This window comes from Carcharhinus amblyrhynchos, chromosome 11, assembly GCF_965287045.1.
Source record: "Carcharhinus amblyrhynchos chromosome 11, sCarAmb.v2.hapA, whole genome shotgun sequence".
NCBI lineage: Eukaryota > Metazoa > Chordata > Chondrichthyes > Carcharhiniformes > Carcharhinidae > Carcharhinus > Carcharhinus amblyrhynchos.
The window spans coordinates 31,878,033-31,900,344 of record NC_137334.1 but is presented as its reverse complement, the minus strand read 5'-3'; the positions used below and the strand labels follow the sequence as shown (position 1 = coordinate 31,900,344).

Below are 22,312 nucleotides of genomic sequence, written 5' to 3'. Positions count from 1 at the left end.
TGAAAAAAAGAATGAAAGGTTGGATTAAGATAAAGATATATGTGGCAGGAAAAAATTATTTTAGTTTTTACTTTGTAATGTTTTTAACACTATCTAATTTCTGAGGGAATTAAATTTTCCAAGCCAGTCGTGGTTTGACAGTAATGATAACTTAATAATTCAATTACACCAGACTGCACCATTCCTAACTCTTCCTAAGGACCATATGGATTAGTAGCACCACTTCACACATTTATGTGCACGTCAATGCCAAGTCTATCAGCGAAGTAGTTATACTGCAGCCCAGGAAGCAACAGGATAATTTGGACAGCAACTTCAGCATTTCTGCTTTTAACTGCACACATGTCTAACATGGAGGTTGCTGTCCAATTTAATCCACAATAATGGTGAGCACTGATAATGCAAATCTGGGCTCATATTTAGTCTGCTGTACAGAACAAAAGTGGGAAGTGGTGAGTCTATTTGCATTAATACCCAGTGACAAACGTAGGCACAATTTTTTTACAAGTCTTTTATATAAATCAGATTGGTAAACACATTCATAATACCTCAAAGGATGATTGCAGGTTTAAAATTTAATTTCTGGTTTGGAGAATTTCACAATTGTGATCAGTTACTTCTGGGAAAAAGGAATACAAAAATTCCCTCTTTACTTGATAAGAACTTAAATGCTTTTGATATAGAATCATTATTTCTGCGCTTGAGTGCTCAGAATTTACACTCTTCAATGTTAAAACTGTAACAAATAGTACAAACAGAAGGGAGGATAAGATGCAAAACAGTATCAAAAATTAAGCTTAGCTAAAGCACCTATCTAAGATGGCGTTTTTCATTTGCCTTTTCACATTGATACAATGCAGATCTGTTCAGGCATCCAAGTGAACAGACACACCTATATTTCTTGGGATGGTTCCACACATATGAATCCATTGGGGTGAGTTTGGGTGAACTAGCTCCCAGGGTGTATTCACCAGGAAAGGCGATAGCTGGTTTGATTCCCATTGAAACTGGCCACCCTACCTAGAAAGGGTTAGAGGAGGGTTAGGGATCAAATTTTTGGATTCCTGCCCAGCCAAGAGGTAAAGTTACAAAGAAGCACATTGTCAAGCAATCCTTATGTAACAGGCAGACAAATGAATATGGCAGAAAAGTGCCAACTGAGGACATCTTGTGAACCTCGAGCAGAAACCTGAGAGGTTTGTCGGGGCATGTCATGGTTTATCACTTTACTAGCATGTGGGGATTGTTTGATTTACTGACTCTGTATAAGAGAAGGGCTCTTGAAGCATGGAAAGAATGTGACAACTCAGGGACCACCGTTACAAAGGAAAGAGGACCCCGAAGTCATAGAAGATGATGATATTCGTATTGAGTGACTGAAGCCTGGCCATCTCCCTCACCAGTGCAGATAATCTCAGTAGAGAGGCTGAGTCATCTCTGTAGTACATTCTCAGAAATTGCGATTGTCATCTCTTCTGAATAAAGTTGTACTAAATTTTTGTGTCTTTATTGTGTCTGTCTAAGCCGATCAAGCAGGGTCTTGGTCAACATTTTGCCTGGGTGGTCTCGATTAAAGTGGTCACCTTAAAGCCACAGTCGAGTCGGAAATCCCAAAAGCTTAGTAGTCACAATGGTGCATGCTAATGAAGCCTGGTATGAGCTACTTGGAAAATACCAAAGGGAAAATGGCCGGAGAGCTCAAAGCTTTTTGATCTCCCTCTAGAGGGTCAGGGATCCATGGAAAGTCAGTTGTGGGAAGAAAGAAAGAAAGAAAGAAACAATTAGGCAGGAAGGCCACTAAGGTTGAAAAGCCTTTGACAATCACTTGCTTGATTAGGTTTCTTCAATGGGCTGAGAAGGAAAATAAAACCCTCCAAGTGGAGAAAGATACTCTTGAAAGGCGAGTTGCTGAATTTGGAAAATGACTGAAAGAGGAAGTAAAGAAGGATGAGGTAAATGTGATACATATGACTCAGTTGCAAATACAGAGTGAACAAATTTACCAAGAAAAGGAACAGGCAGTGAAAGCAAAAGAGATCCACCAGTTAACCCATGAAAATACAGGCCTTGAAGCAGAAGTTAGGGTCCTATATACAAACAATCAGGATTGCCACCCAGTGGTGGACCACACAAAATGCCACGGAGAAGTCGAAAGATTGAAGTCACAGCTATTGTTCCAGAGAAGGATGTAATGCACATATGGGGATGTTGAGGGAACCATGGGCACTGATGTGGCCTGGGAAGTTTAACAGAAGAGACATCTGAATACAGATGATGGAACGCTTGGTCCTGAGTCTCTCTGGGATGCCGAGGTCGGCAAGGACAAGAAGGCCACCAAACAAGTTAAATCCGGCCCCACTGAACCATAGGGGAGGATCAACCATCAGAAGACGGATTCCAACACAGTAAATGGTATCAGATTATAATAACAGCACGTAACAGCAGGAGTATCTTGATCTCTGTTTCATGTAATATGGTGTGGTTTCCTGTTCTTGTCATCCTGGTACTGATCGGAATCTCGTTGAGAGATGGATTGGTATCCTTTAGCGAACCAAAGGTCATGATAAACAACTCTAACATACCTACGTGCTTTGAGTGTCCGGTTAATCGCAGCTATTTACAACTCACCCGGGACTTGGTTGTGCAATGTGGTGTGCCTTCAGTCATGGAACCAGACAAATCTGTGTCATAACTTTTCAATAAACACTGTCGTAGCCCAGCTAAAACAGAATGCTGGAATAGAGTGATGTGTGTGAATATTCCACATGCCAGAATCAGAACTGAGGGACCTCCCTTGCTCACTATTACAAACCCATCCAAGTTTAAACTTTGGGGAGATAGAAGCAAGAAATGTGCTACCAACCCTTATGAAAATGACTCTCACTACAACAATGTTGGGAATTACTCCTAAGTGAAACTATTAAAGTGCTCTGAGACAACACCAGGGCCAGACAGTGGTGTTATATTAAAGGAAAATGAGATGGGTTCTGTTTGATAATGTCTACCATGAATTGATACCAGTGGTTGAATCTCAGAGTGGTACAACTGCCCCTGGGCCCCAAAGGATGTTAAATGCAAAAGTGACGCAAATCTTAGTGAGGCAAGAAGTTAAAGTAGATAATAAAGAATGGAGAAAAGAAGATGGCAAAAAGGGATAACAGGGACCATATGTCAGTCTGTGGGGCAGAGATGTCTACACCCTAGATCTGAAAATCCTTAATCAGGAGATTAAGACTTTGACGGGACAGATGAAACGTTTTCTGTCTGTCCTAAACAGTAATCAGGAAAATAGCTCTCAGGCAGGGTAAGAAGGAGCAGAAGCAGACATGTATACAGAAATGGTGCTAGAAGGTCATGCCAACACCATAAACCAACTGATCATAGGTCAGGAGAAAGTGAGCAACTGGGAAAGGGAGAAGACTTTCTGCAGTACTTTTGGCAATTGGATGGTGGCACAATTGAGGGAAATCTTAGAACAGGCAAATGCTGGAAAGCTTCCATCCTGGATAACTAACAAACAACTCAAGAATCTGACCATGCGATCCCAAAATTCCAATCTAACAACATGTGATATTAGGGACCTGATTAAAAGTTTGCTTCAATGAAGAATGTAAAGGGAATACTGGGAATGCCCTGGGCATAGTATCTCGGATACTAATAATATCACCTAATGCCCCAGAAATGAAGGTATTCAAAGTAGATAATACTGGGGTTATTAAAGGGGGATGTTCATACAACAGAAAAATATCCTATGCCATCAGTCATTAGTCTCAATGGTTGGAACTACCTTCACTAAATGAAAACAGACCAGAGTAATCAGGTGTCTTTATCCTATCCATCCTGAAGTGAAAGCGATGTGCGGTTTGAAAACCAATATAATGTCCATAAATTGGACCTTAGCAACAAGTGAGGAGGAAGACGACCTAGTTAGAGTTGGATATATGGATAATGGTACCTATTGTGCCACCACTGAACTGACATCATACCATTATGGAGCGTTAACCTATCTAAATCAACAAAACATCATTTTGTTTCTCACTGGAATTGGCTACCTGTATAGGCAGAATGTAACTAATAGGCATATGCAAGAGGCCAAAGGTCATCATAAAGTGGAAATTAGAGGAAAATCAGTTCCTTGATGATCTTGTCTCACTGGAACTGCCAACTATAGGAAATTCATGCAGTGACATGTTCAGCATGAGTGGTTCAGTCCATATAACAAGGGGTTTCACTGTTGTGATCACTGTTGTAAGATTAGTTACTGAGTAGTAAAAGTAAATTCTTAATCATAAGAGACATGGGATTCATTTATAAGAGAAATCAAAGTGAATATTGAATGCAGATCCAAATTTGTTACAAACATATAGGATAAATAACATGGGGAAGCTGTGGGAAAATTATGTTGACAGAGTACAGCAGTACCAAAAAATAGTGATAAAAGCCAGACTAACTTTCTCTTGACTTGAGTTTGGGTTGAGCAATCATGCAATAAACTGTTCTATATTGTTTACCCGCCATCTCTTTATTCTAGAGAGGCCTGAAAGACAAATCTAAAAGCCATCCAATTGTTAATAGTTTACAAAGCCACCGATCTTCATAGAATCATAGAATTCTATATTGCAGAAGGCGGCCACATAGCCCATTGTGGGACCACAATCCCACCTAGACCCTATCCCCACAACTAGCATTTACCCTAGCTAGTCCCCCTGACATTAAGGTGCAATTTAGCACGGCCAATCCACCTAACCACCACATCTTTAGATTGTGGAAGAAACCGAAGCACCCAAAGGTGGAGAATGTGCAAATTCTGCACAGACTGTGACACAAGCCGGGAATGGAACCCAGGTTCCTGGCAGTAGTGCCATCCTTAGAGCACACTATATTCCCGATGATTTTTTAAAACATCTTTTAAATGACAAAGCTCATGCCTCTGACCCAAGCTGACCTGTGGAACAGAACAGAAATTCCATTACCGACTCACCATTCTCAGATCGATCCACCCAGGTAAATGTAATGGCACCATCCCTGCTGCTTTCACTGAACCGCAATAGAAATGTACCAGATGGTTTATCCTTCAGTAATGCTCGCTCCCTCTCCTTGCTTACAAATCCCACAATGTACCTGAAGAGACATATACCAAACATGTTAATTTGGACAATTATACATGACAGTATTTCACTGTGCAAGATTCAAGCTATTTTACTTCCTTTTTCTCTCTCCTATTCTGAAGGTGCCAACTTCAGTTGAATAATACTACTATGGTTGCTGGAGGCCCACAGGCAACTTGCTCACCAACCATTTTTGACATATAGGCCCAGGCAGTCCGTATCAAAAGGTCTTCTATATGGAGAATATCACAGCTAAGTTGCGTGTACTTTCCAACAGGAATTTATAGACAACCATCAAGAAAAACTAGCTGTCTTCTCTCAAACTGAACTTAGGTGTTATAGAATCCTTACAGTGCAGAAGGAGAATAATTTAGCCCATTGAGTCCACTCCAACTCTCTGAAAGGGCATCTGGAGAGCAAACCCGCAGCACTGGAAGATCCCGCTGGCAACAAGAGCTGGAAAATTCTGGCCGCTGTACTTTTCACAATGTCAGGTAGTCCAAAAGCACCTTATAACCAATAAAATACTTGGAAGTATACACACAAATGTGAGGTATGAGATGTGGCAACCAAACTGCACACAGCAAATCCCAAAAATTATAATGAAAAGAAGAACAGAATCTATTTTAGTCATATTGATTGAGGGATGAATATCAGGCAGAACAGCAGGAGAACCTAGGATCTTTGACTTCTACTTGAGAGTACTGATAGGATCTCGATTTAATATCTCAACAAGGTCAAGTTTCTGGGATGGATAATGAACTCATGACGGTGATTTGAGAGGTAATGATGCAACCACAAAGCTTAGGTTGACAATTCACATCATTTTCTAAGCGAGGAGAATTATCGAATGCCTTAGAACATAGAACACTACAGCACAAACAGGTCCTTCGGCCCACAAGTTGCACCGATCACATCTATAGCTAACAAGCCATAGAACTATGTGCAACTCCCAATCCCATTAGATCCCATATACTCATCCAGAAGTCTTTTAAAAGACCCCAGCGGGTACGCCTCTACCACCACCAATGGCAGCCGATTCCACTCACTCACCACCGTCTGAGTGAAAAACTTACCCCTAAACATCTCCACTATACTTGCTTCCCAGCAGCTTAAACCTGTGTCCTCTCGTAGTGACCATTTCAGCCCTGGGAAATAGCCTCTGAGAATCCACCTTATCTATTCTTCTCAACATTTTATAAACCTCTATCAGGTCACCTCTCAGCCTTCGTCTCTACTGGGAGGAGAGCCCTAGCTCCCTCAACCTATCCTCATAAGGCATGCCTCCCAATCCAGGCAACATCCCTGTAAATCTCCTCTGCACCCTCTCAATAGCTTCCACATCCTTCCTGTAGTGAGGCGACCAGAACTGCGCACAGTACTCCAAGTGGGGTCTGATAAAGGTCTTATAAAGTTGCAGCATTACCTCCTGACTCCAAAACTCAATCCCTCGATTAATGAAGGGCAGTACACCATACGCCTTCTTGACCACATCCTCCACCTATGAAGCCGATTTAAGAGTCCTTCTGCTCTTCAACACAGCTAAGAGTCCTACCCTTGATATTGTACTCCTTCATCCCATTGGTCCTGCCAAAATGGACCACTACACATTTATTCACGTTGAAGTCCATCTGCCACTTCTCCGCCCAGTCTTGCATCCTATCTATGTCACGCTGCAACTTCTGACATCCCTCAAGACTATCCACAACACTACCAACCTCCATATTGTCGGCAAACTTACTAACCCACCCCTCCACTTCCTCATCCAGGTCATTTATGAAAATGACAAACAGCAAGGGTCCTAGAACAGATCCCTGGGGCACTCTACTGGTGACTGACCTCCATGCAGAAAAAGACCCATCCACAACCACTCTCTGCCTTCTGCAGGCAAGCCAGTTCTGGATCCACAAGGCCAAAGCCCCTTGGATACCATGCCCTCTCACCTTCTCAAGAAGTCTTGCATGGGGGACCTTATCAAACGCCTTGCTGAAGTCCATGTAAACCACGTCCACCGCTCTTCCTTCGTCAATGTGTTCAGTCACATTTTCAAAGAACTCAACTAGGCTCGTAAGGCACGACCTGCCCTTGACAAAGCCATGCTGACTATTTCTGATCATTCTAAACTTCTCTAAATGCTCATAAATCTTGTCCCTCAGAATCCTCTCCATCAACTTACCAATCACTGAGGTCAGACTCACTGGTCGGTAATTTCCCGGGCTATCCCTGTTCCCTTTCTTGAAAACAGGAACCATATCTGCAATCCTCCAGAGCCTCTCCCGTCTCCAACGACGATGCAAAGATCATCGCCAGGGGTTCTGCAATCACTTCCCTCACCTCCCACAGTAACCTGAGGTACATCCCATCTCGTCCTGGCGACTTATCTATCTTGATAGAATTTAAAAGTTCCAACACATCCTCTTTCTTAACATCCACATACTCAATCTTTTCAGTCTGCTGCAAACCTGTAGTACAACCTTGATTGGGAGGTTGTAAGGGCAGGCCTTACATAGTATTATAAATTTCTTTTGGATATCAAAAAATCGTAGCCTTGCTATCAGACAGAATAATCTTGAGCACTTTTGCTACTATTGACATTATCAATGCTCTCTAAGATAAGTCAATCCCGGTAAAAGTACTCAATACACCATACGTGCCTCAAATTTTTTGAGGGAGTAGCTAAATTAGTAGATGAGGCTGTTCACTGGGTTTAAGTCATTTTGAAGAATGTATAAATATTTATTACATTATGAAGGGAGGAAAGAGAGACAACTTGTATAAAATAAAATTTTACCCTAGGATGATTCAGAATAGACTTGTCACGTAGATTTTTAGAAGATATTTGATAAACATCTGAGACTGAGAATACATGGAATCAGAGAAAAGTAACCCAAATGGAATGGTAAAAGAAAAATTAAACAGTGATATATCATGATAAAGCTATTAATGTGGACTGAAACTAATGGAGTTCCTCAAAACCTATTCTGAGCAGTCTGATTTTTGCATTACTCAGAATATGAAAATGACTACTTCCAGTAGCATAAAATGTGTATTGTTGCAGGTTGACTTGACAGTACCCAGAGGAATCTGGGTGAGCTAAGGAATTGAAAGTATCCAGGATGTAATCAACAAGGGTAATCAAGTAGTGATTTACATCTAAATGCCATTAGGTTAAGAGGTCAGAACAAAAAGCTCATCAACCTGAAATATTAACTCTGTTTCTTTCTTGCTGAGTATTTGGGGCATTTTTGTTTCTGTTTTTGTTTCAGATTTCCAGCATCAGCAGTATTTTGCTTTTGTATATAACCCTTTAGGCCACATTTAGAATGTTCTACCTTAAATGGCCACGATTTATTGAAAATGTCTCAGGAAAAAGTGACTGACAAAGAGGATTGAGTGCGCACAGGAGCCAAGTCATCCCATATTAAAATACCTGTACGTACAGACAGTTTATTTAATGTGTCAGAGAACTAGAGAAAACAACAATACCATGAGCTGAATGAGAATTTGGATAAGAATGGGGAAGAATGTGGTTAAAAAAAAACCTCAGGTACAGATCGTCAAAAATACTAGACAAATAAGTTGGAGTATTACTAGTACCAAGGAAATAAGTTCCATCAAATGCAACAGATGAGGGTCAAATAATGTAGTATTAACATTTCAGATTAAAATGTGTGTCTTTTAAAGAGGTAAACAAAATCTTATTTAATATAATGCAGGCTGTCCCGTAAATGGAATAAATCAATATTTCGCTATTAAGCCTGCTAATTCTATTATCTTTGTAAAGTGCGGATCATGGTCACATCACGTGACGTGGGAAAAGTCCCTGATTCGAAACTTGACAGCTGCATTAACTCCAAGAGACGACCATTAATCTTAGTAATCAATGCTTCAGCATTACTGTTAAGCCAGCAATCTACAAATACATCTCTGCGATTTCCATCACTTTATCTTGTATTATTCAGGGTTTTAATTACCCATCTATCCATAAAGCCAAAAGGTGTTTCTTGATGAGTTCTAGGATTCCATCTAACCACAGCCAGAAACTGAATCTATTAGGGAGATTCTCCTGTAAATGAAACCAAAAGAAAATTACTAGAATTTATTAAAAATAGCACACAGTGGTTCTGCAAATTTTTGAAGTTTACAACTACTTCAAGCTAAAAGAATAAAACACTGCCTCCTGGTTTATAGGAATATTTGTATGTATACACATGCACAAAGGTTTAATACAAGATTAGGAATTCAACGTATGCACAAACACACAGAAAGAACTGCCACTCACTTCTCATTGCCGATAACAATAACTTACAGTATTAGAACACGTTCCACAGACAAAAATAGCCCAGTGATTTGTAGTGAAAAGAGAATAAAAATGACATGGAGCCAAAGAAGCAGATAGCAGAGAAGTTGTTCAAAGCAGTGGGTCTGCAGTCTTGAAATAAGAATGGCAAGTACAGATTTGAATGGTTTAAGAATTCCAAAGCACTGAATCCAGATGGCTAAAGTCACAGCTGCTAATGGTGGGATGAGGGAAGTGAGGATACAGAAGAGGCTGGAGTCAGAAGAGCAAAGAATTAGTTGGTGATGTGTATGAGGGATGTTGCAGGAGCAGAGGAGATTAGAAAATTAAAGACACATTTAAAGAGGTGATGAAAATTTTAAATTTGTGGCGTTGGAGTATTGAGATCCAATGAAGGTTAGTGTGACCAGGGCTGATTAAATTGATAAACAAAAAGAAACTTACAGTGGAGTTTTAGATTTTAGGTGAATTGAAGTTTATGTCATTTATATAGATTGTAAGTAGTTGCAAATACTCTAGTTAGGATACAATCATGGACTCCCCAAGCTATAAAAGATAATAAAGAGAGAACACATACGTACATATTATTTGTTATTTTGTTAATTTACTTCTGTTACCCAACCAATTTGGGGTTTGGATTTTTAATGTGGGTCAATATTAGATGTGGGTCAATATAGATCATTCAGTGGAGTGGAGTATTAGGTGACATCCTGAGTCAAAATTTATTAAGTGATACACAATATGGAAAAGAAACACCTTAACGCATTTAACCGAACAAATAATTTCAGAATCATATCGATCTAATCTTGATCATTTACATTTACTGAAGTTAATATTTAGTTTAACTATACTCACTATGCTAATTAATTTTGGGTGGATCAATTATTTTATGTTTAGAAATAGTTGAATGATGTACGAAATAAAAAATATATTTTATTATATGTAGTTAAACAAGTTCAACAAGAGAAAACTGTGCTTGGATTTTCAATTAGAAAATGTCTCAACAGAAAATTGTAAGGGATTTCAAGTTTAGTCCACTCATGGATCACCAAAGTTGGACAACTGCTTTACATCAGCAATGATCCACATGACTGAGCAGGAATGAGAAGGACTAATTTATCCAAATCAGACCAATACGACTGATTGAAAGGAGTGTGTGAATCAGAAAGGTTCATTTGAAACTGCGGCAACATGTTGCTGGTGAATTAATGAGCAATGTCAATGTTATTTCATAACAAGGTGCATTCATGAACAATGTCATTTCATTGCAAAAGAAATTGAAACATTGAATGCCTTAATTAATTTTTAATTATGTACCATAGATTGAGTTTTGTTGAGTGGGTCTATCAATGCAAAGTCTGTGATAGATGGTAATTAATCACATCTCAGACTTCCTTCCTAACATGAGATGTCATGTCATAGAACATTGAACTGTACAGCACAGTACAGGCCCTTCGGCCCTCGATGTTGTGCCGAGCTATGTCTGATCCCAAGATCAAGCTAACCCACTTCCTATCATTCTGGTACTGGGATTCAGGGAGGCATTACATAGTAATGTAAATAACATGTCTCCTAATTGAAGATATTGCTAAACTATATGGGTGAAACATAAAAGGAAAGTAATTTGCATTAAAAGTGCCTCACCTTACAGCATCTTGCCTTCTTGAATGGAAAAGACTTGTGTAAAATGCTAAGTTGTATGGATTAGTTGAGAAGAATAATCCATAGAATGCCTCCATGGAATTCTTATAGTGCATGGTGGCACATAGTGCCTCACAGCGCCAGGGACCCAGGTTCAATTCAGGCCTCGGTCACAGGGTTTGGGGGATTAGCAGGGTAAATATGTGGGGTTATGGGAATAGGACCTGGGTGGGATTGTGGTCAGTATAGATTCGATGGTCTGAATGGCCTCTTCCTGTACTGTAGGGATTCTAGGATGCTATGATTTGAGAAGGAAGCCATTTGGCCCACTGGGTCAGCACCTCATTAAAAGAGCATCTTATCCAGGTCCACCTGCGCCCTATCCCTGGAACCCCACACATTTACCATGGCTGATCCATCTAACCTACAATCTTTGCACACCAAAGGGCAATTTAGCATGGCCAATCCACATAATCTGCACAGCTTTGGAATGTGGGAGGAAACCCACGCAGACACGGGGAGAATGTGCAAACTCCGCACGCACGTGCACACACACACACACACACACAATGTGCAATGTACATCACACTGCAATAATATGAAAGTTTAATTCTTCAATTATGGAGCGCATATATTATTGAGGTTTTTATATCCTAAGATTCAAAATGGCATATAACATTAGCAAAACAAAGACACTAATTAGACCTTCAATAAAATTATGTTAATAAAATTTAAATATACTTGCCTTACAGAACTTATTCCATGAAATGTGGCAATCATTGTAACTCAACTGTTGTCCTAGAAATGAGTAACAAAATATCAAGTGAATATGTAAAAGCAGAGTTGAATATAATTTTACCAATATATTATTAATTCTAAACTGCAGAATTACCCATTCTTGTTGTTTGTTTAAATCTCTAAACTGCTACACACATTAGGTTTAAAATCCATGCTTTGGTTTATTAAAAATAACCAAATGAAGACCTCTTGTGGTTTACATTCAGTAAGCCATAAATGAACTTTTACAAAGGAGTTTCAGATTTTTTGAAAATCTTTCCCCCCCATGTACTGCATACCACATTGTAATTTCTTCCTGATTCCTCATCTAAAAAGCATATTTACTAACAAATGGTGCATCTTCTGAGTCTTCCAGTCTCATCTCTAGTAGGAATCATGGTGGAGGGGGATACATCATTTGACCAGAGGTGACAGACCTATTTCCTGGTGGCGAAATAAACTGTTGGAATTTTGTTCTCCTGACTTTCAAGGCAAGGTTAAAAGGTGGATCGAGCTTCCCAACAAACAATGTCAGGAACTCCATTTACAACAATTAGCGTTTTGTGCATGCTCACTAAAGGCCTCACCTTACTGGAATTAAATTCGCCACCAGTCAGAACCTTTACTTTTCTGACTCTATATAAGTTATGTGTACTTGGCAGGCTGCACTCCTTTCATGGCTTTGATGTGAATGATCAGCTGATGCTGATTTTGCTTCTTGGAAAGCCCTCATAACTTCATTCATATTGCATGCTAATAGCAAAAGACTTGCCAAGGCTGGGCATGGGGAAGCAGGCTAAGCAGGAATAGGGTGTTGGGCGGGGGAAAGGCTAACAGCTGTCAACTCAGAGGAGGGATGAGGGAGGAAGGGAGGTGGAATGCCTCAAAGGGGCATGGCTGGTGGATGACAGCCAATTCATGACTCCAAACCTTCATCCTCCTGGGTAAATGGCCATGGCTGACAAGGACTCATGTCTTTTTGTGCTGCCATGGCAATGGTCTGTGTAGTGTCCAGGGCAAAGTACAAATGGAAGAGTCAGGGGAGGAAGGAGTGGTATTATTGAACATAACTCTCATCATCCTGCGCCATGCGCATTCATGTATGAATGAGAGGAAAATCCACCTCTGGTCCTCCAGGATGTCGTTCACCTGGAAGAGGTGAGAATGTTAAACCTAGATGGAGGTCAAGTGAAGGGCTTAATGTTTGCCTGCTAGCTTGGTGATGGATGGAAACATGCAAACATGCACTAAGTTTATCACTTCAATTTGTTTACACATCCATTGAGGGGTCTATGTTGCAGGCTGCAAATAACACTATCTTGGTAAGGGCTTTCATCCACATGAGAAGGGGGCCTCTTTTCAGTTTCACCCAGGGACAGGAGGAGCAAGGGACCTGGCAGCAGGAGGCAGTGAGCCTCAAGGTGGTCAAGACGCTGGTGAACAGATTGCACTGAAAATTCGAGCACTGGCCCAACCATGGGTATGACGTATGGCATTTCTCTTATCTAGGGATGAGTGAAAATCAATGCCTTCATTTGTCTGGGATGTGGTTGCCCATTTCTGCCTGTTTTTCCAGTAGGAGCTGCAGCCACAAGGATTCTGGAGGAATAATGACGAGCTCCTAGCCTACATTAAGTGAATGTCTGTCTGGGTGCCCTTTAAATATGGCGGCAGGACCTTGGACTCAATGAAGTAACAGCAGGGGGGGTGACTTCCTACCAGCCTATCATTAGATTTGCTGTGCTCCTCACTGATGCATAATTAATGACCTGACGGTGGAAGATCTCACATGTTCAGATGTTCAGGTGGGAACACTCCCACCTGCCATCAGACTCCGACTTCAGAACGGAAGATTCGATCATTCATCCAACTGTCCAAGGCAAACTATACTCTTCATTCCCAAATTCATAGAAATGATTTTTGGTTGTCAGGATCGTACATTTCAGTATAAAAGCAGGAAGCTAAAAGGATAGATTAATCCACGGTACTTTGTTGTTAACTTTTCATTTCCTTTTTGGGTACAAAGATTTTAAATGCAAACTCTCTGCAGAATGTGCATGCTTATTGACACTGTGGGCGGAATTTAATGCCCTTCCTCAGTGCCAGGGGACATATAAACAAGCAGAAGGATGATGGGTGGGACCTTGCTGCATTTCTGCCTCCACCCTGATTAAGTATGTGGCAGTAAGACACATGCAGTTTCCACCTTGCTGTCAATTGAGGCCCTTAATGGGCAATTAAACAATTCATCCTTCCATTGTCGGGAGTAATCCACTTGCTTTACAGGCAGCTCACCATATGGAGAGCATAACAAGAAATGCCACGCGAAGTTGCTTGCAGGCTCAAAGGAAGGATCCCTTGTTCAAAGTATTATCATATTCTATCAAGGGACCAGGCATCGGGAAAGGAGGACCCACTGAAGAAGGGAGACCACGCCTACCCTTCAATCTACATCCTCCTCCAGCCATTATTTATCTGTGCATGGGATGTGACCCGAAGCCTCAGTTGGATGTTGTATGTTGTATTGCAGTGACCTCCCCAGTGACAATAAACTGTGCGATTCTAATAACGAAGAAACATTCTTGTGAATTTAAAACCAAAGAGGGTTGTTTTCCTTGAACAGCTGGGACAATGTTTCCCTGTGATTGGCCGGCGGTTGGGACAGCCGCCCCTGAAGTCCTTTGTCCCGAGGAAGGCCCACCACTGTCCGGTTCAGTGCCTGGGTGCTACTTAATTCGATGTGCCTTCCCTAAAAGAGGCAACACCGCTTACTTACTGCAAAATAAATTACACTTTTCAGTAGGTTAACTGTACCTCACCTTTTCATTTTAGCATGAACATCTCCCAGTAAAATTTCTTTTGCGCCAAAATTCTCACTGATCATTTGGAATGTTTTAGCCGAACCATTCCTACAATCTGCTGTTGTTTTCAAAGCTATTTTTCAATCCTGCTGTTGTTCAGGTTTCACCACAATACAAGTATTAACTTGCTTTAAAATCTCTGCCAAAATATATATACAGCAAGTTTTCAGTAACATTCTAGCCAAACCAATCATTTCCTCTGTTGCTGTTCATGTGAGTTCACCATCAGTGCAACGGAAAGCTTATTTACGATACATCATTCAGACAGTCGCTTTGAAAGATCCACAAACTAGGGGTAAATTTTATAACTTTCAGGCAGCCTTTTAAATGGTGACCAATAATCCTGCTGTAGAGAGGGGAGCTAAAACTGAGGCATGGAAGGGAAAATACACATTTCAGATGCATTTGCAAGAGATGAGGAACTTTAACAGCAGTACAGTTGACTTTTGTGTCCCATGTTATTTGGTAGGGTGCCAAGAATGTGTGCTTGTGAATGTTGTGGTATGTTTTTAAAGAAGTCCTTTTGAGTATTTCCTATAATGATATATATAGTTTGTCCTGTCAAATGATAATATTGACATATATGAAATGTTCTCATTACTGAACTGAAGCACCACAGAGTCCATCTTAGTCTCTGGAGAAAATGTGAATATCATTACACTTTACTGTTCGAAAAATGTGAAATATTTTGCAACGTGTCTTTCAGAGATTTTATGAATAAAGTATATTTGTCCAAAAAAAATTAACTTTTAACCAAATATGGAATATTTTGATGTTAGAATAGAACAGCACAACAGTTTAGAAGAAGAAATCAATAAATTCCAAAATGACTAATTCATTAATTAGTTGTCAAAGACTACCGCTCAATTTTGTGATGTGATAGATGTTTGGGCAAAAAAGGAATGTGACAAGATCATAAGAAATAGGAGCAGGAGGAGGCCACTCAGCCCATTGAGCCTGCTCCAATATTTAGTAATGTCATGGCTGATCCGATTGCATCTTAACTCCATTTTTCACAGAATAATCACCCGCTAAGAGAAAGAAATACTCCTCATCTGTCTTAAATGGGAGACTCTTTGGCCAGAATTTTCCAGCCATTCATGCCAGTAGGCTCTTCCACTCAGTTGCAGTCCAGTAAAGGAAACGCAAGTCCTGCTTCTTCATGAACTTACTTTCATGTGATTCAACTCCACGTACACATCCAACACCCAGTGCTACCTCTAATCTCTGTATATATCCCAGTGACTTATATTAAGTGATTAACATCCAATTTAGGATGACCACTGTTAACCCATTCCTAACAATAACTAAGGAACTTTCTTGTAAGTAGCTATAGGGGAACATTTTCAACTTGCCACGAAACTGATAGTACTGATTAGCCATCTGTAACAGAAAAAGCCCAATTTTCATGTCAATTGATTTTCACTGAGTAGCTAAGGAGAAAGATTCAGTGTATACAAAATGCTTAGTCACATGCCACGATGGAGTTCTGCAATTAATAACTTTGCATTTGACATCAGTTAACCCTACTAAATGTCATGCAATTTGCACTCAAAAAAGCACTGAAGTAACCTGTCTGCTCAGCAGAGATGCTGAAAAGATGTAAAGAATCAAGAACTGTGCAAATGAGAATTTAAAATCAAAGCCAGCATAAAAGCATCTGGTAACATCATAAGGAGGAGCATGTTGCCTTGAAGAACCTACCCCTATCTTGATGTGCTCGTGTCAGTTCTGTTACTCTGAGAGGAGACAAGGAATCTTGGAGCAGTGGCACAAAGAATTAAAATACATCAGCTTGCTGAAAAGGTTTAATGTTTGGGCAAAAAAAGGAATGTGCCAAGATCATAAGAAATAGGAGCAGGAGGAGGCCACTCAGCCCATTGAACCTGCTCCAATATTTAGTAATGTCATGGCTGATCTGATTGCATCTCAGCTCCACTTTTCACAGAATAATGACGCTGAGGAAAAAAATCCTCCTTATCTGTCTTAAATGGGATACTCTTTGGCCAGAATTTTCCAGCCATTCATGCCACCAGGATCTTCCACTCCTGTTAACAGCACGCACCTACCGCTGGCTTCCCCAGGGGGAACCCTATTGACAATGGCAGGATCAGAATATACCACCGCCAGCCAATGTTAGGCCGTCTCCATTGCTGCAAAACAAGCAGTAGGTTGTGTGAAAAATCCTGTCCTTTAGTTTAGCTGTGCTTCCTAGTTTTATGATCGCCCAAAGAGAAAACATCATTTCAGCATCCATCCTGTCAAGTCTAATAAGGTAACTTCTCATTCTCCTCAACTTTAATGAGTGGAGGCCCAACCTGCTCAACATTTCCTCATCCATCTCGGGAATTAGCCTAGTGAAGTTTCTCTCAACTGCTTCGAAGTGTATCCCTTACTCCATAAATAATCTCTGGCTAGTTTAAAATAAGCATTTTAACACAACTTTGCTTTGTTTTGCAGATGGACAGTTTTCTTCTCTCCTGAATCCATCCTTTGGTTCACCCAGCCTGCTTTGTGAGCTTTTCAATGTATAATCCAATACTTTCATTCTGAGGCGCAGTACAACGGCAGTACAGCAGGTGGTGTTTGATCACCAAATTTAGCCCTTACAATTGGACATTTTATTGCTGACTAGATTGAAATTTTAAAAAAAAATGCAAAATAAGTAGGGTCGATACAAGAAGAATATTTTATCACAAATTTTTGACCTATCAGCAAAGTAATTTTGAAAGGAATCAAAGATTTAAGTTAAATAATGAGACTTATGAAGGTTTTTTTTAGTTTATTCATTAGTGTGTTACTGTGAAAATCTGGTGTTTTCCACAACAACTTTAAGGCAAATTCACCTGGGCTCTGGGCCAGCCTGCCTGCATGAGGAGGCTGCAATGTTGGGAAGCTTCGTCTCCAGGCTGCCAGAAAATAAGTGAAAAGTAGAAGGAAGTAGGAGAAAATAGGAGTGGCCAAGAATGTATCCCTGGAGGCAGAAGGAGTTTCCCTGGGGGTGGGGGGAAGAGAGAGAGAGAGAGAGAGGGAGGGAGGGAATACTCCAGCTGATAAATGATGAGAGAACATTTCTAGGATAGCAACAATTGTCCGTAATATTTGGGCTGGCGGGCTCCTGATTGTTCAGTTTATTAGCTTCTCTTTGTTTATCCTAACCATGGAAATACTCATGGGCATTGGGACCTGTGGGTATGTCAGCTAAATCCAGTGAGTCTCTGATTTTTTTTTTTACCTACCCAGCAGCTTCTCTGCTAACATGTTGAGCTGGTCCGAATTCAAACCTCGTCCCACGTAAGAGGAAAACTGCCAACTCAGCACCTCTGAAAGCTGACTCCAAGTGGCAGTGGGCGGGCTGGTAAACAAAGCCAAATTCTGCAAAATGTAAAGTACAGAACTAACTCAATCAGTTCTTATCTGAACATACAGGGATAAAGACAGAAGATACTGCAAACAATAACCAGCAACAAGCAGCTAAGAGAAAAGACATGCTAACATTTCACGTCTAACCACTTATCGGAACTTCAAGTGGTTTTGTTAAAGGGTTACACCCAAAACCTAGGCTGTCTAATTCTTTTAAACACAATAAAATGTCTCAACATCAGGTTGAAGTCCAACCAGTTTATTTGATAGTAAACCTGCAAGCTTTTGGAAACACTGTTCCCTTCGTTAGGTGTGTGGAAGGTTCTGATCAGAGCTTTCCACACACCTGAGGAAGGAACAGTGTTTCCGAAAGCTTGCGGGTTTACTATCAAATAAACTGGTTGGACTTTAACCTGGTGTTGTGAGACTTTTTACTGTGTTTACCTCAGTCCAACGCCGGCATCTCCACATCATAATTCTTTTAAAAACAGGGGAGGTGGTGGCATAGTGGTATTGTCACTGGACCAGCAATCCAGAGAGCCAGGGTGATGCTCTGGTGACCCAAGTTCAAATCCCACCATGGCAGGTGGTGAAATTTGAATTCAACAAAAAAAAAGTCTAGAATTAAGAATCTAATGATGACCATGAAACCATCATTGATTATCATAAAAACCCATCTTGCTCACTAATGTCCTCTAGGGAAGGAAATCTGCCGTCGTTACCTGGTCTGGCCTGGCCTACATGTGACTCCAAACTCTTACATATCCTCTCAAATGGCCCAGCAAGCAACTCAGATCTAGGGCAATTAAAGATGGGAAATAACTATTGATCCAGTCAGTGACACACACGTCCCATGAATTAATAATTAGAAAAAAAATGTGAACTGGGTATTTCCAGTGTTTGCAGCTTTCCTCACAGAGCTGATCTATTATCAAATTTAACTGAAATCTCTTGTAAAAATGTAAGCGTTTTCATTGCTGTATTAGTCAGACCCAAATGCATTGTGTGCAGTTCTGAGCAATTAATCAAAGAATGGATGTTAATCTCAGGAAAGTAGCATAGGAAATTCCAGTTATTAAGAATTTTAAGAAAACTAACAAATTGATACAGGCAAAATATTCATCATTTTGATTAATTTAAGAACAATTTCAAATTGAGAAGCTGAGTAAGAGAAGTGATCAACATACTTTCTAATTGTTTTGAAGCACATGGGTGATTTAAGTGCCTGGTCCCCTTAAATTTTTTTTGTGTTGGTGCACATTATGGTAACTTACAGGAGCCGATTTGTGTGGAGCCCGCATGCGTGGGCTTGGGTTGCTACACAGCTTAGAGGCAACATAAGAAGTTAAACAGCTTAATGAACTAACAGGAACATGACACTAGGAAGAGATCTTTTCAACCTGTCAAGTTTGTCACCATTTAATCAGAAATGTAGTGAGGGCATTCCAGAACTTGGGGTCTGAGCAATGGAAGGCACAGTCATTGATGATGGAATGGTTAAATGGGGATACCCAAGAGACCAGAATTGGAGGAATGCAGATATGTGAGGCTTGTAGGGCTAGAGGACATGTCAAGGATAGGGAGAGGCCAGTCCATGGAGGGACTTGAGAGCAAAGATGATCATTTTAAAAACACTGTTGGCCGGAAGCCAATGTAGGTCAATAAATAGATGAGCAATAGGTGAAGGGAATTGGTGTGAGTGGGGCCACAGCAAGAGAGTTTCAAATGACCTCAGGTTTCCGAAGCATACACAGTGGAAAATGATCCAAGAATGAGTTGAAATCATCAAGTCTGGATATCATAAAGGCATGAATGAGGGTTTCAGCAGCAAATGAATTAGGTGGGAGCAAAGTCAGGCAATATTACAGAGGTGGAACGAGGTAGTCTTGATGATAGTGTGAATAAATGGTCAGAAGCTCATCGGAGGTTTAACTACATCTCCACAGTTGTAAACAGTCTGGTGGAGTCTCAGACAATTGCTTGGGATGCGAATGGAGTCAGAAGCTTGGAAGAGGAGTTTGCAGTGAAGACAGAAAATAGTGACAACTATCTTCCCAATACTTAATTGGAGGAAATTTCAGCTTACCCTGTGTGGGATGTTGGATAAGCGATCTGATAATTTAACAAAGGTGGAGGTCAAAAGTGGTGAGGCAGAGCTGGGTGCAACTAGTGTAGATGCAAAAACTAATGATGTGCTTTTAGATGAAGTTGTTGAAGGGCAGCACATAGATGAGAAATAGACAGGGGGGCTAAGGAAAAATCATTAGGAATCTCCATAACAAAATGGTGAAGGAGCAGGAAGGGACATAATTGCAAGTAATATTGGCTGGGATTTTCTAGCCATTCACATTTCGTTGCTGTTGCGAGGATGGAGAATTTGGCACTCAGCCAAATCTCCGTTCGCTGCAGCGAGACCAGAGACCAGGTGTGAGCAGCTGGAAAATTCTGGACATTATATAGATATGAATGGAGAAAGCAGTCCTACCCAACTAGACGACAGTACAGATGGACTGGAGGAGGAATTTTTAAAAATTCTTTCATGGGATGTGGGTTCACTGACAAGGCTAGCATTTGTTGCCCCTCCCTAATTGCTCTGGAGAAAGGTGATGAGTATTGTTTTGGGGGGTGGGTGGGGGGTTGTTGGAAGTTTGCAGGTTGCCACTGAAAAAAGCAAGGAGGTAGATTTTTCTTGAGGACACCCTGCTGGAATAGGATGAGGGTGAATTTATCAGGAGGAACCGAGAGAATGTATTAATGCTGGAACAAGGGAATCAAAGAACAGCAGAGAGGGTGCTTGGGCATTTGTTAAAGGTTTCCAAACTTTGGGCTGGCACGGTGGCACAGTTAGCACTTCTGCCTCAGCGCCAGGAACTTGGGTTCAATTCTGGCCTTGGGTAACTGTTGGTGAAGAGTTTGTGTGTTCTTCTCATGTCTGTGTGAGTTTCCTCCAGATGCTCCGGTTTCCTCCCATAGACCAAAGATGTGTGGGTTAGGTTGATTGGCCATGCTAAATTGTTCCTCAACGTCAGGGAGATTAGCAGGATAAATACATAACGTTATGAGGGGATACAGCCTGGGTGGGATTGCTGTCGGTGCAGGCTCGATGGGCCAAGTAGCCTCTTTCTGCACTTTTGGGATTCTATGATTCAATGACATGGGAGAAATTGGCCTTGCTCACAAAGTCCATATCCTGAGAATTATTCTTTTAAAAACAGTTACTCAAAATGCAAAGTGTTTATTTTAAATAATACAGGCCACTGCTGGAGAAATTGCTTTAACTATTCTGTTCTATTGTTGCTTTCCTGCCTTTTCACCTCACTCTATTCATGAACCTTCTTAAAATCCAATGGATGGGATTTTCTGCACTCCAGCTCCCCCTCCCCCATGCCCCCATTCACATGTTTCGCGGTGGCAGAGGTGGCTCACCATTGGGAGGTAGCAGGATCTTCTGTCCCACTATTGTCAATGGGATTTCCCATTGTATGAAACCCCCATAATAGGGAAACCCACGGCGGGGGTTCACCATCGGCGGTTCAGGAAGATCCCCATGATGGGAAGGGCCGGAAAATTCGCATGTCTGGCTGAGCTTTAGATCACTCCCATTACTATACTGCATCTATTCTGCTTTTAACCATAGAATAGAATCCCTATAGTGCAGAAGGACGCCATTTGGCCCATCAAGCCTGCACCAACAACAATCCCACTCACGTCCTGTCCTCATGACCCCCTGTATTTACCCTGCTAGTCCCCTTGACACTAAGGGGCAAGTTTTCAGCATGGCCAATCTTTCCTTGATTGGCATTTTTTTCATTCACCCTTTCAGAAATAAGATTTTCTACATTCAAAGTTGTTCTGGTAAACAGTATAACTGCGAACAATGTGAGAGCAGAATATTCCAGCTATTTGGAGCTTCTTTGCAGAACAAACTAACACTGGGAGATGCAAAACTGACATGCTGCAGTCCCTCTGCTGGCTGAATGGTGTAAATGCAGTGTGACAATGCCCATGCCCATTATAAATGGGGGAGATGAACATATAATGAAAAACATCAGGAATTGCCTGAAGATCTATGATTTTTAAGATGGATATTAATTGATCCATATCTTTTCTCATTTCCAGATTGGGAAAAAAAACAAGAAGATTGACTGACTTACCTTGAGATCATTCATTAGCATGTTGTACCATATAACAGAAGCCCAACCACTGGGCAGCTGACTCACATTGGAGATGACTACTATAGGCAAAGAACTGGTCTGTTGTTC

General features: G+C 40.9%; 1 protein-coding gene across 1 annotated transcript in view; it reads right to left on the bottom strand.

Moving 5' to 3' along the window:
* LOC145350008 (signal transducer and activator of transcription 4-like) overlaps nt 1–22,312 on the bottom strand; it is a 106,819-nt gene that overhangs the window by 5,052 nt on the left and 79,455 nt on the right. Inside the window, exons 16-20 of the mRNA XM_080198811.1 lie at nt 22,205–22,303; nt 17,927–18,062; nt 11,795–11,847; nt 9,083–9,174; nt 4,982–5,121 (exon numbers count right to left, since the gene is read on the bottom strand). Coding sequence (XP_080054937.1) covers nt 4,982–5,121; nt 9,083–9,174; nt 11,795–11,847; nt 17,927–18,062; nt 22,205–22,303 — 520 coding nt within the window. The remainder of the gene's footprint in view (nt 1–4,981; nt 5,122–9,082; nt 9,175–11,794; nt 11,848–17,926; nt 18,063–22,204; nt 22,304–22,312) is intronic.